General features: G+C 45.3%; 1 protein-coding gene across 2 annotated transcripts in view; it reads right to left on the reverse strand.

The window, feature by feature from the left end:
• The window catches only part of LOC146808918 (ly6/PLAUR domain-containing protein 3-like), a 405,716-nt gene that overhangs the window by 287,383 nt on the left and 98,182 nt on the right, over nt 1-20,151 (reverse strand). For both annotated transcript variants that reach the window (XM_085614254.1, XM_085614255.1), the window contains exon 2: nt 10,629-10,760. In XM_085614254.1, coding sequence (XP_085470380.1) covers nt 10,629-10,760 — 132 coding nt within the window. The remainder of the gene's footprint in view (nt 1-10,628; nt 10,761-20,151) is intronic.

Consider the following 20,151-nt stretch of genomic DNA (forward strand, 5'->3'; position numbering starts at 1 on the left):
TCTCTACCTCACTCTCTACTACTCACTACTATTCACTCTCTACTACTCTCTACTACTCTCTCTCTTCTACTCACTCGCTACTACTCTCTACTACTCAATCTCTACTACTCTCTACTACTCACTACTACTCTCTACTATTACTCTCTACTACTCACTCTCTACTACTCACTCTCAAATACTCTCTACTACTCACTCTACTACTCTCTACTACTCTCTAACACTCACTCTCTACTACTCTACTACTGTCGCTCTACTACTCACTTTCTCCTACTCACTCTACTACTCTCTACTACTCACTCTCTACTACTCACTCTCTACTACTCACTCTCTACTATTCACTCTCTACTACTCACTCTCTACTACTCACTCTCTACTATTTGCTCTCTACTACTCTCTCTCTACTACTCACTCTCTACTACTCACTCTACTAATCTCTACTACTCACTCTCTACTACTCGCTCTCTACTACTCTCTACTACTCACTCTCTACTACTCACTCTCTACTACTCTCTACTACTCACTCTCTACTACTCATTCTCTACTACTCTCTACTACTTACTCTCTACTACTCACTCTCTACTACTCTACTACTCTCTACTACTCTCTCTACTACTCACTCTCTACTACTCTCTACTACTCACTCTACTACTCTCTATTACTCTTTACCACTCACTCTCTACTTCTCTACTACTCACTCTCTAATACTCTCTCTCTACTACTCACTCTCTACTACTCACTCTCTACTACTCTACTACTCTCTACTACTCTCTCTCTACTACTCACTCTCTACTACTCACTCTCTACTACTCTCTACTACTCACTCTCTACTACTCTCTCTCTACTACTCACTCTCTACTACTCTCTACCACTACTCTCTACTAATCTCTACTACTCCCTCTCTACTACTCACTCTACTACTCACTCTCTACTACTCTCTACTACTCTCTCTACTACTCTCTCCTACTCACTCTCTACTACTCTCTCTCTGCTATTCACTCTCTACTACTCACTCTTTCCTACTCTCTACTGCTCACTCTCTAATACTCTCTACTACTAACTCTACTACTCACTCTCTACTACTCTCTACTACTCACTCTACTACTCTGTATTACTCACTCTCTGCTACTCCCTCTACTACTCTCTACTACTCTCTACTACTCACTCTCTACTCTTTATTACTCACTCTCCACTCTCTACCTCTCTACCTCACTCTACCTCTCTCTCTACTACTCTCTACCTCTCTGCCTCTACCTCTCTACCTCTACCTCTCTACCTCTCTACCTCTACACCTCTACCTCTCCACCTCTACCTCTCTACCTCTCTCTACACGCACACATATGCACATGTATATATGCATATATATGCATATGCATTTATATATGTGTATGTGTATATATATATTTTAGTTGTACCTGTTTCCAGGGTTATGCTGTTTTTCGTTATTCCATAAAACCCTCATTCACGTTAAATGGTTAATGGGGCGGTATATCTTGATTCTCCGCCTGATTTTCTAAAAACGTGACAGCATCATCATTGGGTTTTCTTTTTATGCTTCCTCCACCCGGAGTGAACCACTGGATATTACAGTAGTGATCAGAGATAAAAACAATTGTGAAGTGCTCGTGTTAAGTGAAAGGTTATTAAAAAAGGCAAATTCCTCATGCGACCTGGACTACGTTTTATTTTGTCTGGAGCAAGGGAAAAGAATAAAAAATGGTGGTGTGCAGACAGGGCATGTAATGAGTCCACTGCACAGTCAGTCCGAGTCAACATGATTCAGCCCTTTAATTGCCGCAAAGGGGCGGGGGGCTTTCGTCAGGACCTAGAGAACGTATGGTGGGTGGTGAAAATGGGTATTGTCCAAAATCAAATTGGGAGTTCAATTATCATTCTGTAGAGCTCCAATAAAGGTATCACCTTAGAAGGCTTATATTCAAGGCTTTGGTGATGAAATACGGATGCGTATCTACTGCGGGATTGTGCAGCTCAGCGACAGTCTCTGCCCTTGTTGGATGTACATGTTTTACTGAGAATGTCAGACTTCATTCTCACATGACTGAGAAAGATAATGTGAATTTACAGAAAATATATTCTCAGGTTAGCTTATAGATCACCTTCCAAACCTCTGTGGGAAAAGCATGAGAAAATATTTTTCTCTCAAACATGATTCATGATATCCCAGCAGAAGGCTTTTTCACCTTAGAACACACCACAATTCCTAAAATGAGTATGATACCATCAACAAATGATTTATAATGTAACTAAAGTCGTAAAACCTTCTATTAACTGCAATGCTTTTTTGTGAGATGCTATCATGTATATTGGTTCCAAGATGGCTGCCAACACTTCTTGGATGAAGTGCTGACAGCCAATCAGATCTCACGATGAGATGTGTGGTTAGGCTCCGCCCAGATATATATGGGATTTTGTTTTTGATTTTCTCAGGAACTATTGAACAGATTGACACCATTTAAGCAAAAGGCACTAGTCTGAACTGAGGACTACCTCTTTGCCAAATTTGGTGTAATTCCGTTCAGCAGTTCGGGCTGTAGCTGCGGCTAAAGGTCCTATGGTAAAATGCATGGGGAAAACATGTTTTAGGACCCCTTTTTTCTCGGCCCCCGCTACACAAATCATCCCGAGACTTTCAGGATAGGAGCGTGCCGGAGCTGGCCAAATGTTTTGAAGATTTTGCGAAGATTTGTCAATCGGGGCCAAAGTTATTGGGAATAGAATGTTGCGGATTTCCTATGGAAAATAGGTCCTAACTATAACTACCTACTGGCGACATGTCTTTGAGGTACTAAGATTTGGAGTAAAGATAGAAAATCTATTCTTACCTATTTTCACCCTCTAGACTAACCCTGGGCGGAGTTCGCGGACTTGCACTACGCGGAACTCCGTGAAGTGCAAAAAAAACTCCACGCTCTATGTGGAACTCCACATGCGGTGGAGTATGATAGAAAAATGCAGTTCGTGGTGATTGCACAGTGCCGGATACTTGTCCGTACATTGAAATTATCGCAGGCATACGCAACCACTCGCAATGAGAAACCTGACCCCCCGCGTTGAGAAATCTCACTGGGAGGTTGATTTTCCATGCTCCTGGTCACCAACTTGACGTTGACGAACGCGAGCGAGGTAAAAAAAGGGGGTAGAGTTTTTCAGAACTCCACGAGCTCCGCGTAACGCAGAGGGCTGAGAACTCCGCAAACTCCACTTTGGAGGGAGGCAAGATGGTGACTGCTTGACCGCTGTGAGAGTCGCTCCCTGACTGCTGTGCAACTTATTTCAGCGAAACCCTGGGGGACCCTGGTGAATCCTTTTGTGTTTGCAGAAACTGTTGGTAAAGACTACTGATTAGCCTGGATGAGTGCTCCGCAACACTTTTTAGCACTGTTATGACGAGCAGTGGAGGTTTTCGTCAATGGTGTGCTGAGATTAAAAAACAGAACGTACCTGCCGCCACTGAAGGCTCTGTTCACCGGGAGGCATCAAAGAAGGTTCAATATCCATAGGATGGCCCCACGGACGAAGCCCCCGGTGAAAGAAGGAGTGACTCTCCCTGCTCCTAAGAAACCGGCTGCTTCAAAGGGGCTAGACGCTACTTGCTCGCTCAGCCAGGAGGGGGCGGAGAGCAATGGCAGAGCTCCCTGCGGTGAGCAGCGTTCCAACGATCCAGCAGTCAGACCGAAGACACAGACCCAGGCGGTGTCCGGGATGTTTTCTGGCAGGGGGGCAAGTGGCAAACAGGTAAAACCCCTGTCCAGGGACAAGACAATAAATAAATCGTCGGTGTAGGATGGAGACTTCGATATTAGCAACGTAGGAAAGGATTTCTTCAAAGCTTTTCTTGAGACTGCAATACCCGTAACCGTAGCCCCTAATGTTAAACCCGGTGATGTTAAAAAGATCAGTACTGGGTTTATAGAATCCCGGGTGCAGGAAGAAATTCCAAATTACGATAAGGCACAAACTGGCAATTTGGAATTGGCTGAATGTGCAGAACTCATAAATCATAGCGCCGATTTAGCCAAAGTAGGCGATAAAATCTTAAACACCCCGGACGGCGAAAACCTTTCTCCTTAACAGATGACGATCATACAAATGTTAGTGATCCTGATAATTGTGAACTAGAGGCTACCGGGGAGGATAGTGATAGCCCCCCCACAACAATGGATACCTTGAAGAGGGCAGTAAATCGCTCAAAAAAAGGAGCTTTATTGGTTTGGAACATAGAGGTTCTCTCTCTGATACCAGCCAACCTGGACATCTGCTGTGGGACTATTCCGCTACCATGCTAGAGGCAGGAGACGAGGAAGGGAATTCTAATGGGTCCCTATTCAAAGACCTAAAGGCTACTGGCAACAAGACGGATCCTGCCCCCTCTATGCGATTAATTTACGCTACATTAAAATCAATGCAGGTAGAGGCTCAACAGGAGCACAAAAGAGCACAGCTTGCAAGCCCCCGGTGAAAGAAGGAGTGACTCTCCCTGCTCCTAAGAAACCGGCTGCTTCAAAGGGGCTAGACGCTACTTGCTCGCTCAGCCAGGAGGGGGCGGAGAGCAATGGCAGAGCTCCCTGCGGTGAGCAGCGTTCCAACGATCCAGCAGTCAGACCGAAGACACAGACCCAGACGGTGTCCGGGATGTTTTCTGGCAGGGGGGCAAGTGGCAAACAGGTAAAACCCCTGTCCAGGGACAAGACAATAAATAAATCGTTGGTGTAGGATGGAGACTTCGATATTAGCAACGTAGGAAAGGATTCCTTCAAAGCTTTTCTTGAGACTGCAATACCCGTAACCGTAGCCCCTAATGTTAAACCCGGTGATGTTAAAAAGATCAGTACTGGGTTTATAGAATCCCAGGTGCAGGAAGAAATTGCAAATTACGATAAGGCACAAACTGGCAATTTGGAATTGGCTGAATGTGCAGAACTCATAAATCATAGCGCCGATTTAGCCAAAGTAGGCGATAAAATCTTAAACACCCCGGACGGCGAAAACTTTTCTCCTTAACAGATGACGATCATACAAATGTTAGTGATCCTGATAATTGTGAACTAGAGGCTACCGGGGAGGATAGTGATAGCCCCCCCACAACAATGGATACCTTGAAGAGGGCAGTAAATCGCTCAAAAAAAGGAGCTTTATTGGTTTGGAACATAGAGGTTCTCTCTCTGATACCAGCCAACCTGGACATCTGCTGTGGGACTATTCCGCTACCATGCTAGAGGCAGGAGACGAGGAAGGGAAATCTAATGGGTCCCTATTCAAAGACCTAAAGGCTACTGGCAACAAGACGGATCCTGCCCCCTCTATGCGATTAATTTACGCTACATTAAAATCAATGCAGGTAGAGGCTCGACAGGAGCACAAAAGAGCACAGCTTGCAAATAAAAAACGTCAGGTTGCGATTCGCAAGACAACAAAAGCTTGCTCAGAAATTGTTGCACGAACTGCTGCTTTGGAGTATCGTGTGGTGGGGCTCGAGGCTGGACTTGAGAGCACGGATCATAAAACTACGTCAAACGATGCTAGAATGACTGATATACTTTGGAAATTGGAAGAATCCGAAAATAGACAGCGCAGAAATAATCTACGATTACTGGGCATTGAAGAAAACGTGGAAGGAAATGATATTCGCGGGTTTGTACTGAAATTATTCCAAGCAGCTTTTCCCGAATTATCACACTTGAATTGGGAAACCGAACTTCAGCGGGTTCATAGGTTTCCACTGATGCTAAAAAAAGGCAGTGCTGGCCCAAACACAAAACCTTGAGCTATTCTAATTTTTTTGGGGAACTTTTTATTGCGTCAGGCAATATTTGCGAAAGCAAGACCAGATGCGAAAAGATCGGTTGAAGGGCACTCTTTTTTCGTACGGCCGGATTTCTGCCATACAACGGTGGAATGAAGATGGAGGCTCCGCCATATGATCGGCCCCTTCCAAAAAAAAGGCTGTGAAGTCTACTTAATGAATCCTGCATGCCTAAAGGTTAACCTTCAGGGAAATGTCAGGCTGTTCACCACAGAGATTCAGGCACAGAACTACCTACAGGAACTTATAGGTGGCTGAAAAAACTTATCACGGCCAGCAACTGGGAAGCCGACCTTGCCTATACCGCGCTTTATGACAATTCTGCTAAAAGATTACAATTTATGTGCATGGGATTCCACTATTTGGTTTTGCCTTTTTTCTTCTTTTGTTTTTATTGGTCGGGGAGCGATCTGGGAGTACAGTGGAATGCAGGAGGCATCACAAGGGTCTTTGGACCTTTTTTGCCTTAGTAAGGGGTGGGGTGAGGGAGGGGGGAGGGGTAGGAGATGGATCCGATCTTTATAAGGGGGATTTGCACGGAGATGTTCTTTTTGGATATTTTAGATACGTTTGGTACAGCCTCAGGGTATTTGAATTTTTATTATACTCTTGATGGGAAGCTTAGAATTGCCTCTATCAACATTTGTGGGCTAAAGGACCCTGCTGAAAAGGCGCAAGATTAATCAGGATTTTCGGTTCCTGAAGGCAGACATTATCTGCCTCCAGGAGACCCATATAGAAGCTGGCAGAAGGAAGGTTATGGAATTTGATGGGTATCAACTGATTTCTTGGACCACGCAGGATGTAAGGACTAAAGGTGTAGCAATATTTGCCCGGCGGGGTCTGGCTAATTTCTCACGATCCCTTACAGATACATTTGGAAGATGGGTAATTTTACAATGCACATTTGATGACAGTTCGTTTACACTTTGTTCGGTTTATGGTCCTGTACTAGACGACCCAGCAATATTTAACTGGTTGGGCATAGAATTAGTGGGTTGGTCTCTCCCAATTATTTTATACGGGGATTTTAATTTAAATATGACCTGCTCGATTTCTAATCATCCTGAGATAGCTCATCAAGGGCGGAAACCCAAAGTGCACAAATCTCTATCTCAACTAAGAGAATTTCATCGTCTATCAGACATATGGGCACAACAAGAGGGAAATGACCCTGGATACAAATATTTTTCTGCCCCTCATAAAACACATGCAAGACTGGACTATTTTTTTGTATCTCAGTGTATGGTTCAGGGCAGCAAAATCACCAAATTGCTGAGGGTAATGTCAGACCACAATCCTCTGGTATTAGAAATCAATATTAAGCAAAAACTACAAGCCACACGCTGGACATTTAATAGTGCTCTGTTAAATGATAATGCTTATATACAACATATGGAGAGATGGATTTCTAGGTTCTTAGAAGAAAATTTGGGTAGCACTAGCATTCAAAATGTTTGGGATACTTTAAAGGCAGGGATCAGGGGTGAAACGTCTTAAATCGGTTGGGAGACACAAAAAGAGAAGAGGAATAAATTAAAGGTACTATATGAAAGATTAGGGAAGGCTGAAACTCATTTGGTTAAGGTTCCACCTCAAAAAAGGATTATAATTGCCAAATCCGCGATCACTGAAATTTCTTTCAATAAATCAGCAGGTAAATATCTTGCTTGGCGGAGTAAACTCTATGAGAGTAACGAAAGGGTGGGACATATGTTGGCTGTTCACTCCAGAGAAAAGGTGGTTCAAACACGTATCAATGAAATCTTTAATCATTAACTTAGTTTATGATCCTGAAGCTATACTACTGGTATTTCAAAAAGTTTATCAAAAACTATATACAGAAGATATAGTAGATAACTGTGGGACCCAAGAGGAGATCAAGAGATATCTCAAAGAGATAAAACCTGAGCAGGTCACTCCCCAAGGGAAAGATATGTTAGAGGCATCAATAAGACCAGAAGAAATTCAAATGGCTATTGAATTTCTCCCACCCAGCAAAGCTGTCGGGACGGATTTTTTACCAGGCAAATTTTATAAAAAATTTCGGATTCATCTGATTCCTCTGTTGTCCGAGATTTTTATAATAGTACAAGCAGGTGAGGCACCTCCTGACTCTTGGAGGGCCGCCAAGGAAAACTTGCAACTGAACCCGGATCATATAGACCCATAACACTGATCAATAGCGACACAAAAATCTATTAAAAAATTCTCACAAATAGATTGGATTCGGTGATCAAGAAGCTGGTATCTCCTCAACAACATGGCTTTGTTCCAGGCCGGAAAACTATCGATCATATTCGCCGGACTATAGACCTTTTTGACTACACCAAGGTTACAGGAGAACCCTATGGCCTTAATTCTGTTGGATGCAGAAAAGGCATTTGATAGGGTCTCCTGGCCTTTTTTATGGGCAATCATGGCAAAAAACGGTCTAGGAGACAGATTTATTAAGGCAATCCAGAGTATGTACAAAGAACCAACTGCAAGGATAGCTATGATGGGGCCCTTCTCTGGCTCAATTGAGATAACACGGGGCACGAAACAAGGCTGCCCATGCTCTCCTTTACTATTCGCCATTTATATTGACCCCTTAATTTGGAAAATCTCAGAAAACCAAACAATTCAATCTATACATGCAAAGGGAGGGGATATAAAAATCTTGGCATATGCTGGCGATTTGGCTATCATTACACCCACCCCCTGTGCTGCCCTTTGGAATTAAATAGCTTAACCAGTCAATTTGGTAAACTTTCAGGCTATCATCTTAATGAGATTAAAACCCAAACTGTAATAAACGATAAAATTAATCTGGTTGATCACCAAATTGTCCAAAGTGCTAGATATTTGGGTATAGAGATTAGTTTCAAAGTTGAAGATATTGTGGATATCAATTTGAAACCATTGATTAAGAAAATCAAGGTAGACTCGCATAGAATAAATAACTTTCATCTTACATTAATTGGGAGGAGTAACGTAATTAAAATGCTATTTCTACCAAGAATGTTATACTATGTTAGAGCAATTCCTCCTGAGATAAATAGGTCATGGTTTTTACAGTTGAACCAATTGATCTCGTGGTTTTTATGGGCCAGTCAATGTCCCCGCAGGGCCCTCAAATATATGACTTGCTTTGAAACAAATGGTCGATCTGTTGAAAGGCGGAACCGTGGGACATAGTGAAATATATATTTATCGCTTAATTTACGGGGTAGAAGCCAAAGGGCTCCTCATGCGCCATATAGACTATGCTTATTTTAAGAGGGTAAAATGTAAGGGTTTGTTGGGCGCGTTCAGGGTTTGGACTTCTGTTCGGAAAAAGTTTTCGATTGGTCGGATTCATAGATATTCTCCTCTTGACAATAATAAGTTACTTCCCGAAATATTCAGTGATGAATACTTAAAAAAGTGGAGTAAGAAAGGGGTTTTGTTCATAGGAGACTTAATGTCCGACACAGAAATATCTTCATTTGATTCAATAAAGGAAAAGTTTGGGATTGGGAATAATCATTTTTTTAAATACTTACAGATAAGGGACTTTCTGTTCAAAAGGTTAACTTGCCGTAATAAAATTCCTCTACTGGATTTAATTCTGGGGGGCAGGTCATCAATATCTATGCTCTATAAGCCTAATAATAAAGGGATGGTGGATGATATCCCCAAACACATTGATAAGTTGCAAGAGACGCTACAAGCTGGGCCGGGAGAGTGTGAGGACTCTCTCCAGCTTAGCCAGACAGCCTGTATTTCGGTAAGCTTTCAAGCCCAATGCTTTAAAACATGGTGTAATCTTTATATTACTCTGGCTCAAATCTATAGATGGGGTGGGATATCAGGGATACACCGCTCTCGGTGTGGAACACTTGCTGCAGACAGCATTCAAATGTTTGCCACCTGCCCTAGACTTATTCAACTGTTGACCGAAATTGGACAACGTCTTGATACTATATTGGGATACTCGGTGGAATTTACCCCTCAGGTTATATTATTAGGGATTAGTAATCTTGAAATGGATGAGCCCAATCGGAATCTGGTCTATATATAGCGATAGCTGTTTATCGGCTGTGCCTCACTAGTGTCTGGCTTGACCAGAATCCCCCCTCTATACATGTATGGTTTGGTAAATTACTTTCAATCTATAAGTGGGAGACCTCGGTATTCAGAAGAAGGGGAATTAGGGTGAGAGATAGGGGGCTGAGGATTTGGGAACCCGTAACCAGATGGATCAACACGGATGAGGATTAATAGACCTCAGTGACAACTAGTAAGGTACCTAACCCTGTGGTATATTAGGGAAATCTAGGGTGAGTCATATGTATTTTTCTGTGCAACTACCTCTTTTTCTGGTTTTTCTTTATTTTGGGATCCATCGGGGTGGGGAGTGGGCGGGATATAAATCTATAAAAGTGAATTTCAATTATTTCTGGTATTGTATAACCTGTCATATTTTGTTTGTTTTGAAGTTCCAATAAATATTTTTTTTTAATAAGAAAAGAAAACTCTGCAAACTCAGCAAGCGGAGCGGAGTTCACAGCCCGGGGTTACTCTAGATATTTTGACCCTCGATATTTTTAACGTGATCATTTGCCCCCAAGATATTTTTTGCCTTGATATTCTGACTTACAAGCATTATTCAAATAGATGGTACTTTAGCAACATTTGAAGAATTCAGGTCATACACAGTTCCCAGCATTAAATCCATTATTGCACAGAGTTGTGAGAAGACAGTAGAAAACATATCAGTTATGACAGCATATGCGAGTCACTATTCGTAGAGTGAACTTGAAAATTATTGCAGTTACCCTACCTATTATTACCATAGTGATGGCCTCCAGACAGACATTCCGTGGTGGGGTACACTCCTCTATCCTAATACGGTCCGCTGCACATCCTCCATCATTAAGATCCTTGCAGGAAAAGCAACGGAGGCTGGCAACCCCTGAAAGAAAAGAAAATGTGAATGTAAGAAGTCGGGTTAAGGAGGTGAAAACCCTTCTCAAGCAACAACCACAGTTCACTTCTCTGTGAACACCAAAAGTCACTAAATTAACAATGCTTAACCCTCTGGTAGCCTAGCACGAAAGCATTCAGGCTTAACTTAGAGGCACTGTGTTAAGAATTTATGCAGGTCACAAACAATAATGAAGTGAAAACACAACACAAGGAAAATCACACCAATTTAACAAAATAGAGTAAACTTTAATAAATAAAAAATGCGAAATGGGGGCGATCATCAATGCTCCTTGAGTGGTTTTGGCTAGCACGTAGGTCCAGATCTTCTGTCGGTTCTTCTGACAATGTTTGGTAAAAATAGTTTTAAGTACCAACTTTTAGAGTTAGGCAGGAGGAGCACATTTAGTGCCAATTCTAAGGATGTAGGACTGGATGTGCACCAACTGGGAGGTTAGGGCGCACTTCAGCAGAGGCCAAGGTCTCTGGAGCATGTTATATCCCTGTAGCGCACACAGAAGGCTGGCCAACTAGCCCTTGATTCACTCTGGTAGGCTTGGGTTCAAGCAGCAGGGCAGTCCTCTAGGGAGCAAGGTGGGCTTAAAACAACAGTGCAGTCCTGTTGTAGCAGCAGGGCTTTCGTCTGGTGTACAAAGCAGGCCACAAGCAGCAGGAGTGTCCTCTGGAGTACAAGGTAGTCATTCTGATGTCCTCTGCAGGTCTAGGAGTGTACTGTAGAGTTGGTATGAGGGTCCAATATTTACACCTGATGCCAGCCTTTAAAGTTAGGAAAATGTTTAGGCTACCCCCATATCTGGTTCTGGAAAGTTCCCTCCTTATCCTTTCAAGGCTCCAAGAAGTCTAGTGCCACACACAACTAATGTTAGGTTTCTTTGTGTGTCCTGGAGGCAGCTGCTATAGAAGTGCAAGTGAGCAAAGGAATAGCTCCCCTCCAACCTGGTAGGATGGCCCATACTGCCCACACCTAAGCCCTATTGTCCACTTTCTGGGAGGATTACACAAAGCCTTGTAGCAGGGTCATATGACAGAGGACACTGGCAGCAGGCACTATATGATTAGGCCAAGTAAATGCACATTTTCTGAAAGAGGTATTTTCAGAACTGTGAATTAAAATCCAACTTTACCTAAATGAGGGTTTTAAATTATAATTCGTTTGAGACGAAACATGATATTTCTACCTATTCCCAATCAAATTTTAGCACTTATTAAATGTAAATAGGTAACCAAATATTTCCACTACTAGGACATGTAAAACCTATAAACACATGCTCTAATTTTTAAATACAATGCACCAAACCCTGTTGGCTGTTCAGGGCCTACCTTAGGGGTGATGTATATCTATTAAAAATGAGGTTTAGGCTTTTCAGGTTTATTTTGCTAGGTCAAAATGGCAGTTTAAAGCCCCACTACAGGCTGCAATTGCAGGCCTGGGACTTGTTTTAGAGGGCTACTTTAGTGGGTGACCCAATGAGTGCTGCAGATACACTAGTAGAATTTAATTTATAGGCCCTGCATACATGTAGTACCACTTTACTAGGGCCTTATAAGAAAAAAGAATGTGCCAATCGGCTGTAAGCCAATTTTACCATATTTCAAGAAGGAAGTGTTGGACCTAGAGACCTACGGTAGCTTGGCTCAGGTGGAAAGGCCTCGTTCCAGAGTAACATGTTGTGCTTGCGTCACACTCACCTCAGCACTCCAGCGTACCATCACTAAAAACGACGCTACACCAAGAAATTAGAAAAGTTAGAAAAGCTTTATCTTTCCTTTTATCATGTTTTTTTTCTTTTCTTTCAAATGAAACCAATCAGTTTTTATCTAAATCATATTAGGGATAAAAGCATTTCATTGTGACTAGATTGGCAGTACATAAACACCTTAGACCTGGTATAGAATCAAGCGCGCCACCTGGTGGTCAAACACAGCACAGCAAATTCAATAGCGCTGTAAATAGAGCATTTTAAACATAGCGCTGCACTTAGCCATTTAACAGCGCTTCAAACAGAGCATTTTAAACAGGGTGCAGGCACATAGTGCTTCAAATGGGATATCTGAACATAGCGGTGTCCTCAGTACCTCAATGGCGCTTCAAATGGGGACTTCACTAGCGCTTTGAAGCTGGCACCTGAGCATAGCGCCTAGCCCCGCATTAGTGCCTCACAATAGGACATAGGAATATAGGCCCATTCACTTGGCTGCACTCCCTTGGGGCATAAAGTCCGGGCCTTCCAGGCGAGCAGTAGAGCAGAGCACACGCACCACTCGAGTAATTCCCTCGCAGCGCTCTTCACGAGCGAGAGTCAAGGGGGGCGAGGCTGGTGCAATGTTTTCCCCCCTTGGTGGGGTCCACGAGGCCCACCGGCTGGCACCCGAGTCATCCCCGGGGGAGGGGTGAGTCCCGGGCCTCTCCTCAGTCTTCCGCCCGCCTCCCCCAGGGGTTACCTAGTTCTTCGACCCTCGCAGGTCACGGCCGCCGACTCCTTGTCTCCTCGTCCCCTCCCGGCGACGTCCGGGTCGAGGGGGACAGTGCGGGGCTCCTGGACGGGCCAGACATGGCCGGGGAGCTCCGCAGGGCTTTTTCAGTAGCTTCCAGGAATCTCCGCAGAGGCCCGCGCCCGCAGCCGCCAATGGCAGTGTGGTCTGCGGGGGCGCGGCCCAATCAACCAATGGCGCACGGCGGGGCGGCATTCGGCAGTCCGCCCCCGTCAGGTGTTCTGAGTCCTTGGCTTCAGGCCTACGCGCGGCCTAGCGCGGCCTACTGGGAATTTCGGCGGCCCTCTCCTCTCGGAGGGCCACGTTGCAGAGGCTGCGACGGCAGCGGCGGGCCTGGTCTTCCCCGCGGGCCCCGGTGACAGGAGGGACGATCTTTCCGGCCCTGTGCCGCAGCGGTGAGCAATTCCTTATGGGGACCCCGACGGGGGTGGCTAAAATTAAGGGGGTGACCTGCAGCTCGGGGGCAATCAAATCGCACAGCGAATTTCCTGGGTCTGTGGCGGTGATAACGTTTTATTCTGCCAAGGGAAGATGACAGTCAACTAGATCTGAATTATTCCAGGGCACCGGGCAACAGCAGGGATGTAGACGATAAGGTCGGAGATGGTAACTCTCTTCCCCGGTTCTCTTCAGGGGTCCTGGCTAGGCGGGGGGCCCAAAAGGTTGACGTGATCCCAGGGTCAGAGGCTGAAGGCAGGGCTAGGTCACGAGGTAGGGGGCAGTGTCAACCGAGGAGGGGGAGAAAGCAGGCCCTAAGAACAGTCAGTTCCCCCCTCTAGCGCACCTACCTCCCCACTCAGGTGCCTTACTCCTGACTACCTCACTTCACACAAAATGGTCGTCGCACCTCACCTCTATATATAGCCTGGGCCTTGACTGTCTAGAGTGGCCCAGAAGGTTCTGGAACCCCTCATGCCAGCCCATGGCCCAGGCTCTGAGGTGACAGTTTAGACCACCATTTTGTGGAGGAGCTCTTTCTCTCCCTCCATTTTAGGGAAGCACCTTGCGCCACTGTAGTGGGCTGGCTCCACATGTGCAGGATGACAAGTAGACGCTGTAGACGTGGCCAGGTAGGAGTAGATGAAGTTTATTGAGATCTTAGGTGTAGAAGTAGTAAACCCAGAACAGGCCCCCGATCAGGCTCCACAATAGGCCCCACCAGGAGCAGCATCCTAGCTGCTCAGCCCATCTTCCCAACTGTCTCAGACCCACACAGGCATCCAAGCATTCCACCCACACTAACATTCTACGCGGAACACTGACACTGGCTGAGCAGCTAGGTACAGAATGTAAGAGAACATATTAACATGACCTGAGGATACTACACATCCTCTCCCTTTACACTGAAAATTAAATAGACTTAAACTAAACCCATACTACAATGAAAACAATAAATACAGAAATATACAAAAGATATAAAGAGTCCATAAACCCAGGGATGCATAAAGAAATACACCACGAGAGGGAAAACAGACAAACTAAGGAGAAAGGAAAGATGCAAGCGTAGATCAACACACTAACACCATCCCCCTCCCTTAATACTGAACAAAGAAAAATTTAAGAAGTGAAATAAGAGCTCACAAACAACAAGTGAATATGATACCCAGAGTAGAATCCTACGGGTATAAATGCCTATGAGTAGAACAACACCCAAGGAAGTACTTCTCACGTGAGAAGACTGTGGCGACAACCCAATACGCCACCCCTCATGTGAGGGACACTATGGGACTAAAACCCACGTGAAATAAACATGTTTGGGGGAATGACACCCAAATGTACATAATACGTCACATGGGAATAAAACCCACTGACTTGCGCAGCATGCGTGCAAAACCGACATGCAGCACAGTGTGGCATCAAAAGATGGCTACCCACACACAAGACAGCGAATACGTTAATGAAAGGACTAATACCCATCACAAACGTAACAAAGGTGGGACTAACACACCCTAACATAGTGGGACTCTAACCCCCCATGACAGAGTAAATGGGACTGACACCCAAACTCAAAATAACAAAGGTGAGACTAAAACCCCCTTTCAAACTTGAAAAATGGGACTGAAACCCATTGCCATAAAAAATACTGTGAACGTGGGGTGATGGGACTAAAAACCCACTCCCATCCCTAAGCCGGGATTAAACTATTAATAAGGAAATGGGACTAAAACCCACTCCTATCCCTTAGGCAAGGATAACACATGTGAAATAAGGGTCATGGGACTAAAAACCCACTCCCATCCCTAGACGGGGATAAAATATCTGTTAAGGAAAAGGGACTATAACCCACTCCTATCCCTTAGGCATGGATAACGCAATTTCAAACATGGAAACATGGGACTAAAAACCCACTCCCAATCCCAGTACAGGGATACAATATCACAAACGATAAAATGCGTAAATAAGAGACATGGGACTAGTACCCACTCCCATGCCAACAAAACATGTACGTGTGAAAAACAAATTAACATCGTTGGCATACCGCAATACAAAACACTGTAGAAAACTCATTCTCCTGTGAAATACAAAATGTTTACGTTAAATCTTTAAAACATGCACCACACTCGTATTTCAAAAAGTCAATGGTGAGCCTGTCACCGCGATGATGAGGGACAGGCGTTCCTAGGAACAATTGAGCACCATAAATGAAAATAGAATCTGTGTCCAATGCTTGAACCAGAGAGGACTTTAAACCAACAGCACGTGTTAAAAATGCCAACTGTTGCGCTTAGGTCGGGTCGAAAACAGAATACTGTCCAACACTTCATGCGTAAACTTATTGCGAAGACAGGAGTGTGAAAATCTCTAATCTTCGAAACGATCAAAAAATAAATTACCTGTGAACTGTGAGTAAACTTAGTTCAACAATATCTTGGCTGCCAACGTACTTGCTTTTTCTTGCTTCCATGAGAACACGCGTGACAGGAGAAAAACAAGTGATCTTAGTCATCGCGGCATCCTTGTCATTGAAAAACTTTATTGAAAACGTTGTACTTGAGGGGAAAAAAAAACGTGGTTGGCAGATTGCGAAATACCAGACGAACACACTTCACCAATTCCAAAATGGAGGCACGCCGCCTGACGCCGTACCGGATGGCTCCCGGAATCACCAAGCATAGATACGTCTTTTGGCAGCAATGCGTGCATTAGAACGAAAAGGACGTCATGGATAACAAGAGCTGCTTCGCGCGACACACAGACCAGGTGCGGTGCACGAGCCACTTTTGAATTTTTTAAATAAGCGCAACTGTAAATCCTCACCAGCCATGCAGAGAGAATACTTGACAAACTGTTAACTAGTATAGAAAATGTATTTTCCTCACCCAGATGCTTTAAAGCGGCAGTTTAGCCAAAAAGAGTCAACATGAGGTTACAATTCCTTACGGTACATCGCTCGCTTCCATAAAACTCTCCGTACATCGCTCGCTTCCTTAAAACTTGACAGTTAGTATTTTCTCGCATCCACTAAAATGACACTGTACCAGTCAAAGAAAATGAAAATTCCCTAACAACTGATTTGGGCACGAAATAGAACCCGAAGATTTAAGTAACAAGTCCACAAGTACGAAGCTGTAGAACACACTTTCAGAGCCCATGGGATATTAAAATCTATAGCTTCAGCACAGCCACAAATTTAAAATTGGATGCCTTTTGCCAAAGAAAACATTTCAACCCGAACTGGTGGGCAAAGTCACAAACAGCCACTGATTACCTTGTTACTTGTTGCACAAAACTCATTGGTTGTGGCACAGTAGACGTTATTGTGGTATAACTTCTTTTCCAGATGTAGACTGGCTTGTAACCGTGTTTACTGATGTAGATGACGAGATGAAGGCACAGCATGCCTGGGCTGGGCTGTCTGGTGTGATGGACACTGGTGGGGCAGTCAGGCATGCTTGACATAATTCTTAGACTTCAGTTGCGTCACAAGACGGGTTTCTTTTCTTTTCTTTAAGTTTCTTGAAGCTTGTTTTTTTTTCTTCCTTTTACTTGACGTAGGTTCTTTCCTACACTTAATCTTGCTCCACTCCTCATTCTTAGTTGTCATCAGTCTACTCTTTGCGTGAGATGAGCTCCAGATCGTCGCCATAAATGTAGTGGGCTGGCCCCACGTGTGCAGGATGACAAGTAGTCGCTGTAGACGTGGCCAGGTAGGAGTAGATGAAGTTTATTGAGATCTTAGGTGTAGAAGTAGTAAACCCAAAACAGGCCCCAGATCAGGCTCCACAATAGGCCCCACCAGTAGCAGCATCCTAGCTGCTCAGCCCATCTTCCCAACTGTCTCAGACCCACACAGGCATCCAAGCATTCCACCCACACTAACATTCTACGCGGAACACTGACACTGGCTGAGCAGCTAGGTACAGAATGAAAGAGAACATATTAACATGACCTGAGGATACTACAGCCACACTATCAATTAGTGATAATGGGGCGCCCAAAGCCTCTAAGTCAACGCCAAAAAACAAAACTAGTGGACAGAAAAATTAGAGGGTAAAGGAAGAAAAATGAGGAGGGGACAGCCAAAGGGCTGGCAGGTCTAACAGGAAGCACAAGCACTTTGCAGTGATTGGCAGTAGTAAAGTGCCCAGAGTCCTAATGCTAACAATAACAAAATTCAGGAAACAGGAGGGGAGGAGGCAAACTTTTTGAAGGAAGACCACGTCAAAGATGACAGGTCTAACAGTGAGGTGGACTTCATCCCCCATCCCGTAGTCTGCCAGGAGGCGCATTTGCAGAGTGGTGGAGACAGGGGACGTGGCCTACAAAGATGTCTTCACAAACCCACTGTGTGGAACTTCCTGGAGGTAACCAGAGGGGTAGTTGGCCCCCAAAGACATCCTTGGGAGCCAACTACCCCTCCTATTACCTCCAATAAGTCCCACACAGTAGGATTGCTAAGGTCTCATAGCAGGCCATGCCCCCTTTGCTCACCACTCTGCAGACGCGCTCCCTGGTGCATTCTTGAATGGGGATTGAAGTCCCCTTCACTGCTGGGGGTCCATAGGGGCTAACTACCCTGCTTCTTACCTCCAGTAAGCCCCACACTGTGGGATTGCTGAGGGGTGGACACAGGCTACGTCCCCTTTTTCCACCACACTGCAAATGTGCCTCCTGGCGCGTTCTGGGTTGGGGGATTAAGTCCCCTTTTCTCCTGAAGGTCCCCGGGGGCCAACTAGCCAATTATGGCTCAAGGACCCCATCCCCCGGGGACGGCTTTATTTTTATTTATTTTTTTTAAATAAAAAAGGGGAGGGGGACTGAGTGGCCCCCCTCCCAGGCCACTTCTGGCCCAAGGGGCCCCTTCCCCCATGGCCTGGCCATACATTGGGGACCGTGGGGGATCCCCAATGCCCCCACGGTCCTTGCCCGCTCCCCGCCTCCTGTGGGAGCCGGCATTGCTTTTGGACGAGGGGAGCTGCTAACATGCAGCTCCCCTTGCCCAAAAGCAATACTGCTTTGCTTTTTGGAAGCGAAAGCAGGTTTCCTGCTCTCCCTTCCAAGAAGTAAAGCAGTGTTTGCAATGACTGGGCGGGAGCCGCACGGCTCCAGCTCCTATCATTGCAAACGGCAATGTCCCAGGGGAGGGCACCCCGGGACATTGCAGGAGCCGGCCCTGGGGGTGGCGGTCCCCAGAATCATCGAGGGCTCAAGGAGAGGGGCTGCGCAGCCCCCTCCCTATGAGTGCAAAGACCCGGGGAGGTGGTGGTCCACGGGGCTTGGGGGGGCCCACGAGGCCCCCCTCATTATTCAAGGAAGCTCCAGGGAGGTGGTGGACCCCTGGGATTGGGGGGTCCGCAAGGCCCCTGCCTCAATTCTAATAAAGCCCCGGGGTGGTGGCTGTCCCCAGGGCTTGGGTGGGCCTGTGAGACTCCCCTCATTAATTAGAGAAGCCCTGGGGAGGTGGTGGTACCGGGGCTTGGGGGGCCCCCTTCATTAATCAAGAAAGCCCCGGGGAGGTGGTGGTCCCCGGGACTTGGGGGTGCCCGCGAGGCCCCCCGCCACAATTATAATAAAGCCCTGTGGAGGTGGCAGTCCCCGGGGCAGCGTGGAGGAATTGGGACCCCCCCACAAATTTATTGTTCAAGCCCCAGGGAGGTGACAGTCCCCGGGGCTGCGGGAGGCCACGATAATTAATTAGGCATTGCCCCCAGGACCTGGCCCACCCCGGGGCTTATAGAAAACAAAGTGCAGGAGCCCCTGCTTCGTTTTTCAAAAAGTTTTCAGACGGATTCACAGGAATGCTTTTTTTGGGCCTGGGGGTCCTTGTGGGACCCCCTGAGCAGGCCTAGGGAGTCAGGGTGTTTCTACTTTGCACCCTTTTCTTGTTTTTTATCTTTGTTTTACCTTTTTCTTGTGACTCGGTTACCGAGTAACAAGATGGTTGCCAACACATTCTGGTTTAGAGTGTTGGCAGCCAATCATAGTGAAACTCGTGCTCAGATATCGATATTTTTATTTTTTTAATTTGTCAGGAAGTACTGAACGGATTTTCACCATTTTAAAAACAGGGCGCTTTCTGGACCAAGAGCTACTTTTTTGCCAAATTCGGTGTAATTAGGTAACTATGGAAATTAACATGAAGAAAACACGTTTGGGAACCCCATTTTTTCTCGGCCCCCGCTTGACGAATCACCCCCAAGCTTTCAAGACAGAAGCTGACCTGAGCTGGTCATTTTTGGGAAAATTTCGCGAAGATTTGTCAAACGGCACCAAATATATTGGGAAATCAAAAAATGCTTTCCCTATGGATAATAAATCCTAACTATAACTACTTACTGGCGACTGCCAGTAGGTAATATATATATATATATATATGTATATATTACCTACTGGCAGTCGCCAGTAGGTAGTTATAGTTAGGACCT

The sequence above is a fragment of the Triturus cristatus genome, chromosome 7, assembly GCF_964204655.1.
Source record: "Triturus cristatus chromosome 7, aTriCri1.1, whole genome shotgun sequence".
In the NCBI taxonomy this organism is placed as follows: Eukaryota; Metazoa; Chordata; class Amphibia; order Caudata; family Salamandridae; genus Triturus; species Triturus cristatus.